This window comes from Microtus ochrogaster, chromosome 8 (genome assembly GCF_000317375.1).
Source record: "Microtus ochrogaster isolate Prairie Vole_2 chromosome 8, MicOch1.0, whole genome shotgun sequence".
NCBI classification, from domain to species: domain Eukaryota; kingdom Metazoa; phylum Chordata; class Mammalia; order Rodentia; family Cricetidae; genus Microtus; species Microtus ochrogaster.
This window is the reverse complement of record NC_022015.1, coordinates 42176606-42182915: the sequence shown is the minus strand read 5'-3', so window position 1 is coordinate 42182915 and position 6310 is coordinate 42176606. Positions and strand designations below refer to the sequence as shown.

Sequence of the window (6310 nt, the reverse complement as noted above, 5' to 3'; positions counted from 1 at the left end):
TGGTTGCTGGGAATTGAACTCAGGACCTTTGGAAGAGCAGGCAATGCTCTTAACCACTGAGCCATCTCTCCAGCCCTCTTAATGACCTTTTGAGAAAGTGTTTCTCTGTGTAACAGCCTTGGCTGTCCTGGAACTTGCTTTGTTACTACAGCAGCCTCAAACTCACAGAGATGCACCTACCTCTGTCATCTTAGTTACTTAACACTTCAAAATGTAGTTGGAAATATTTAAAGCAAGTGTCAGTCAGTACTTAGAAACCCGCTTTGCCAGAGGGTAGAGAGGAGAATCTGTTCTTGAGGTGTAGCTGTTGTGAAATGGTAGGACTTCCTCTTCTCTCCCAAAGGTGATAATGCTTGTCTAAAAGAGATTGACTTGGTAAACATTTAGAAGTGCATCCTGGAAGTGAAATGAGGTGTCACTGGCAGGTGAGTGAAAACAGTCGTTGGAATACCTCCAGAAAAAGAAAGTTGAAGTTACGATTCCTGTATAAGGTTGTCAATTTTTTATGCTGTATATTTTCTTTCAGATTCCTTTGTTTCTTCCTCCTCCTCTCAGCCTGTATCTATATTTTCGACCTCACAAGGCAAGTCCCTAACTCTTTTTTTGCACATTAACAAAAGAAAAATGTTAAGAAAGAGGCTGTAACTGAGGATGAGGTGGAAATCTTTTATTGCCCCCACAACTCTCAAAATGGAAAATAGTTACTAGCCCATCCTTTTGTTATTTAAAGGTTGCCAGTAGGTCCTGATTGAGGCTAAGTGAACCATTTAATACAGCATGTTTTATATGTAGTTTTAACTATTACATAAAAAAATTAAAAACTGAAACTGGGCGGTGGTGGCTCACCAGCACTGCAGAGGCAGAGGCAGGAGGATCTTTGTGAGTTCAAGGCCAGTCTGGTCTACAAGAGCTAGTTCCAGAACAGGCTCCAAAGCTACAGAGAAACCCTGTCTCAAAAAAAAAAAAAATTTAAAACTGGCGTTGGAGAGATGGCTCAGTGGTTAAGAGCACTTGTGTGCTCTTCCAGAGGACCCGGATTCAATTCCCAGCACCTACATGGCAGCCCACAACTGTCTGTAGTTCCAGTTCCAGGGGATTCAACTGCTCACACAGACATGCAGGCAGCCATAACACCAATGCATATAAAATTTCTAAAAATCATTTAAAAAATTTAAAAACTGGGGACTGGAGAGATAGCTCAGTAGTTATGTGCACTGTCTGTTCTTCTAGAGGACCTGAGTTCAATTCGCAGCACCTACATGGCAGCCTACAGCTGAGTTCAGTCTTTAGGACCACATGGTAGAAGGAAAAAAATCAATTTCTATAAGTTGTCCTCTGATATCCATATATGAATTGTCTCTCTTTCACACACAAACACACACACTGCTAAAAGTGTATCGCATTGGGAATGATAACTCAGCAGTTAAGAGGTCTTGCTGCTCTTCCAGAGGCCCTAAGTTTGATTACCAGCAATTATATTGGATGTTACTGTATTTCTAGCTTCAGGGGATCCAGTACCCCCTTCCAGCATCCACAGGCACTACACTCTGCATAAACATCACACTCCACTCCCCCACACAGACACACAATTAGAAATAAAATAAATCTTAATAAGTTTTAAAGCTTGTCTGTAGGGTTTGGGACTTCTCAATCCCAGCATGCACTTAACCTATTAATTTGAATTCTTATAATTGATAGAGAGGGGCAGTGAGTTTAGAGTATGCGTCCAGTGACCTACAAAATAACAGCCTAGCTACAGAATTTTAAATGTAAATCTGTCTGGAATTTATCCCAACAGTGAGGCTGCTTTCAGATCCTTCGGAATAGCCAAACAAGTAAGTTGACTTATAACAGTTAAGGCTTCTTATTCTAGAAATTAAGATGTGACTGAAAAAAAAAAAAATCAAAGTATAGTAGCTAGCTAGCACTCTGAAGGCAGAGACAGGAAGATCACCTGAGAGTTCCAAGCCATCCAGGATTACACAGCAAGATCCACCCAGTCACACACACACAAAAAAAAGTCTACCAATGGGGAAGTCATTAATTAAGTTAACGTGACAGCTCCTGCCAAGAATTGAGAGTGTGGCTAGTAAAGTGCACTCCATTTGTGCTGTGGCACTAAATCCAAACACAAGTCAGTGGAGCGCTGTTAGTACAACACTTGGCTCCCATGCACAAGTCAGCCAAGTGCTGAGGGTGGTGGTAGCGGCGTGTATAATTAGAGCCACTAGGTAGATCTCAAAAGTTCTATGTGAAATATTAATTATTCTGGCTGGGGTTTTCTGCAGGTTGGATGCTGATTCATTAGGAAGACTTTGACCATAAAATAATAAAATCACAGTGCCGGGGGTGTAGCTCAGTTTAGGGTACTTGACTAGTATAACTGAGGCCCTGAATTATATACCAGTACTGCAAAAATTAAAAAATTAAGGTCTGGAGAGAGATGGCTCAGTGGTTAAGAGTACTACCTGCTCTTGCAGAGGACCATGGCTTAGTTCCCAGCACCCATGTAACAATGTATAAACCAGCCGGGCGGTGGTGGCGCACGCCTTTAATCCCAGCACTCGGGAGGCAGAGGCAGGTAGATCTCTGTGAGTTCGAGACCAGCCTGGTCTACAAGAGCTAGTTCCAGGACAGGCTCCAAAACCACAGAGAAACCCTGTCTCGAAAAACCAAAAAAAAAAAAAAAACCAATGTATAAACCATCTGTAAATCCAGTTCTGGGGGACCCAGTGACTTCTCTTCCCACTGGCACCAGGCAGGCATGAAGTGAACTTACATATATGCATATAAAACACTTGTGCCCATAAAATTAATAGAAATATTTTTAAGTTAAAAAGAATAAAAACCTTTTGAAATGTTTTAATTCATAGTGTTAGATAGCATTAGAGCCCCTAACTTTTTATAGTATCCTTAATTATATGATATTAAGATAAGTAGAATCATAATTCTGCTATATTATGAGCCAAATATTGAAATACATGTTTACTTTCTGCTTACCAAAGAATTTTGACTCATGCAAACTCAGAATAGTCTTACTGTAAAGGCAGTTAATGGTGCTATATCCCTAACAGTGTTCCAGCCCAGCCTCTTTCTTTAGTAACATTTCCCTGCAAAACAAAACAAAAAACAGTATTCAAAAATCAGTCCAGGGGGCTGGAGAGATGGCTCAGCAGTTAAGAACACTGGCTGTTATTCTACAGGATCTGGGTTCAATTCCCAGCACCCACATGGCAGCTTACAACTGTCTATATAACTTCAGTTTCAGGGGATCTGATACCTTCTCATCAGTGCATATAAAATAAAGTTAAATTATTTAAAAATCAATCCAAGGGAGCTCTGCTATTCTGGAGGCCAGACTCTTCATCATGTGAAGAAACACTTGGTGGATGATTAGTTGTGCTCTAGGGTAGCTAATATTGGAAGTTTGTAATCTGTCTTTAAAAATAAGGAGAGAAAATTGATATGTTTGTTGGTTACCAAAACCCTGGGACTAGAAGCAGTCCTGTCTCACGAAGGCCATTCTGAATGCTGCCACTAGCAGGAACTTTGAGTCTTTGTCATTAACCCAACTAATCTCTTGGCCCATTAGTTTTGGGGAAAACACACTACTTTCATCTATTTAAACTGTAGCAATCATTAAGTAGAACATTTTTAGGTTTAAGAATGATTTGTGGGCTGGGATTGTAGCTCAATGATTGCTATATATAAAGACCTAGGTTCAGTCCTCAGCATAACAAAAATTGTTTATATTTTTAAAACTGAAGTGCAGATTATCTATTTACCATTATCAGGTTTCAGGAAGGTGCATGTATCAAAAAAAGAAAAATGTCATTAATTGAGTAAAAATGTTTTCCCAAAATAAATTATATTTATTAACTCACTTTTATGAAAGACATGTGTCATAACCTAGGAAATCAAACTTTTTAATAAATATATTTACAGTTAATGTGCCTATGGAATAATCAGTTCCTTCTTAATTAGCTTGTGCTCTAGAGTAGACCCTTGTAGTCTTCTTCCTCCAGGCTCCTTTTTCCATCAAGCAGACCTTAACTTCAGGCACTCCCTAAGCCTTTCAGAAATGAGGAATGAGTTTTAATGGTGTCTTCCTATATGTTATAAGACATAGGCAGATATACTATATGTGGGTAATATTTAATGAGCCTTTACCATGCTAGTGTTTGATGCAGATCTTTAATCTTCACAGCCAGTGGTAGAGGGGAGGCATTAGCTCTAGAATGGTAAGATTCCTAGCTCAGGGTCACACAAATCAAGGACTCCAAAATCCCTGCATATGACTGCTGCATCTGTGATACAGATGATCATAAATAGCTGTATTTAGGGTTTAGAGGCTTTTTTAAGGATGTCATATTGAAGTTGATGTTAAAAACCATGAGAGCAAAAAAGGTAACTTTAACCATATTCTCATTATTTGTGATAAAATGTGCTATCATTTGGGGGAGAGACCCTCCATTAAACACAAAATCAAATTGAAATTTGGTTTCAGCTTTGAAGAGAGTGGATCTAGAAACTGCTTGTTTAAGTAGATGGCAGTAATACTGGAAAGGGGGTCCGTCACCATTGCGGACTGGGAGTGGAACTGCGTCTTGGGCATTTGTGTTCCCTTTGACTGATGCAGTGGGTGTCTGCAATAGGAACTTACAACACTGAACTTGGGGGCAAGCATTGAGGAAAACATTTTGCCAGTTACAGCCTTTTTCTAAAACAAAAAAAAATTTAAGTGAAACATTTTTCTTTGTACAAAGGAGACTTTTTGTTTAGGATCTTGCTTGGCTGCAAAATTGTCTGCTGGCTAACTTCCTATTTGGATGCTGTGGCTGAAAGTCGCTGGTACTGTTGTGCACGGTAATGTGTCTGCCTTCTTGTTTTGTGAACATAAGAAAATTCAAGTGTAGGAAAACCTATACCTGAATATTTCAAGCTTCCCTTGTATTGACTTACATACTATTTATGTGAAAGAATCACTTAGTGGTTACTGCAGGCTGGCACCCCTTTGCTAATATGTGTAGTTTTCTATGTTGAGAGTAGCCCTTTAATTAAAACAATAGAATTACTGAGTAAGAGGGGAATTAAGTGGTAATCATGACACTAGTCTAAGCTATTCATTCTTTTTAGGAAGAACTCTTCACAGTCTATCTAAGATGCTTTTTGGATTTAGATTGCATGTTTTCAGTGATTAAGGCAGGACCATTTACATAGAGAAGTAGTAGACTTTTATTCTTAGCTGTTTGAGTGGATCATATGATTGGAAAAAATGTAGAGAAAATATTTTTGAAGAATAGCGTAAGCTGTAAGGGACTTTACAGTTCAGATATATTTATTTGGTGTATATGTTGAGTTCACTTAAAGTTTTTAATTGTGTCACTTTTTTAATCCTCATCTTATAAAATATTCTAATTCTAGAAAACCCTCCTCAGTCAATTCCCATGCCAGACTCTCTAGTCAAGTGGAGTTTTGCCTTATTGCATTTAAACTTAGTGTTATGGTATTTTTAAAAATAGGCTCAGAATTGGCTTTTTTTCCTTTATGTGTAATTCTGGAATGGGACCCAGAACCGAGCACATGCTCTGCAAGACCTTTACTATTAAGCTCCACCCCTGCTCCTCTTCTGCTGTGTCATGTGCTCCTGGACAAAATGATGGACAATGAAGAGTAGCCGCCTGTGACTTATAGGACTGGAGCTCTGAAGTGCAGCTCTGATCATTCTGCTCCCTAAAATTTGCCAGATGTGCCTAAGTAGTGGCCATGGGATCTAGAGAACAGAGCCTGGGCTCTGTCCTTAGAGATTCTGAGTTAGTGAATGAAAGACACAGCTTCAGAAATCGGTGGTGATACACATTTTAATCCCATCTCTCGGGACAGAGACAGGTGGGTTTCTTAGTTTGGGAGCAGCCTCCTCTGCAAAATAAGTTCCAGGCTAGCCAGGGCTGTGTAGGAAGACATTGTCTCAAAAGAGGTTTAATATTATTATTACTATTATTTTTTTATAAAAAGCTCCCATAGTTCAGCAGTGGTGGCACAACATGCCTTTAATCCTAGCAAGTTCCAGAACAGCCAAGGCTACTCAGAGAGAAACTTGTCTGGAAAAAGCAAAACAAAACAAAAAAGCTAATAGTTGTCCTACGGATTAAAAAATTATAAAAGGTTGTGTCCAAGGCTGTTTTTTAAACATCTTCATTCACATAGCACCTAACAGAATCCCAGCACTCAGGAGGCAGAGGCAGGCAGATCTCTTAAGTTTGAGGCCAGCCTGGTCTATAAGAGCTAGTTCCAGAACAGCTAGGGCTGT

The 6310-nt window shown here is 39.4% G+C and overlaps 1 protein-coding gene across 3 annotated transcripts in view; it reads left to right on the top strand.

The window, feature by feature from the left end:
- The window catches only part of Rtn3 (reticulon 3), a 62098-nt gene that overhangs the window by 21151 nt on the left and 34637 nt on the right, over positions 1–6310 (top strand). For 2 of the 3 annotated variants that reach the window (XM_005351877.3, XM_026781574.1), the window contains exon 2: positions 527–583. The exons of the other annotated variant lie outside the window; for it this stretch is intronic. In XM_005351877.3, coding sequence (XP_005351934.2) covers positions 527–583 — 57 coding nt within the window. The remainder of the gene's footprint in view (positions 1–526; positions 584–6310) is intronic. 3 annotated transcript variants of the gene reach the window in all.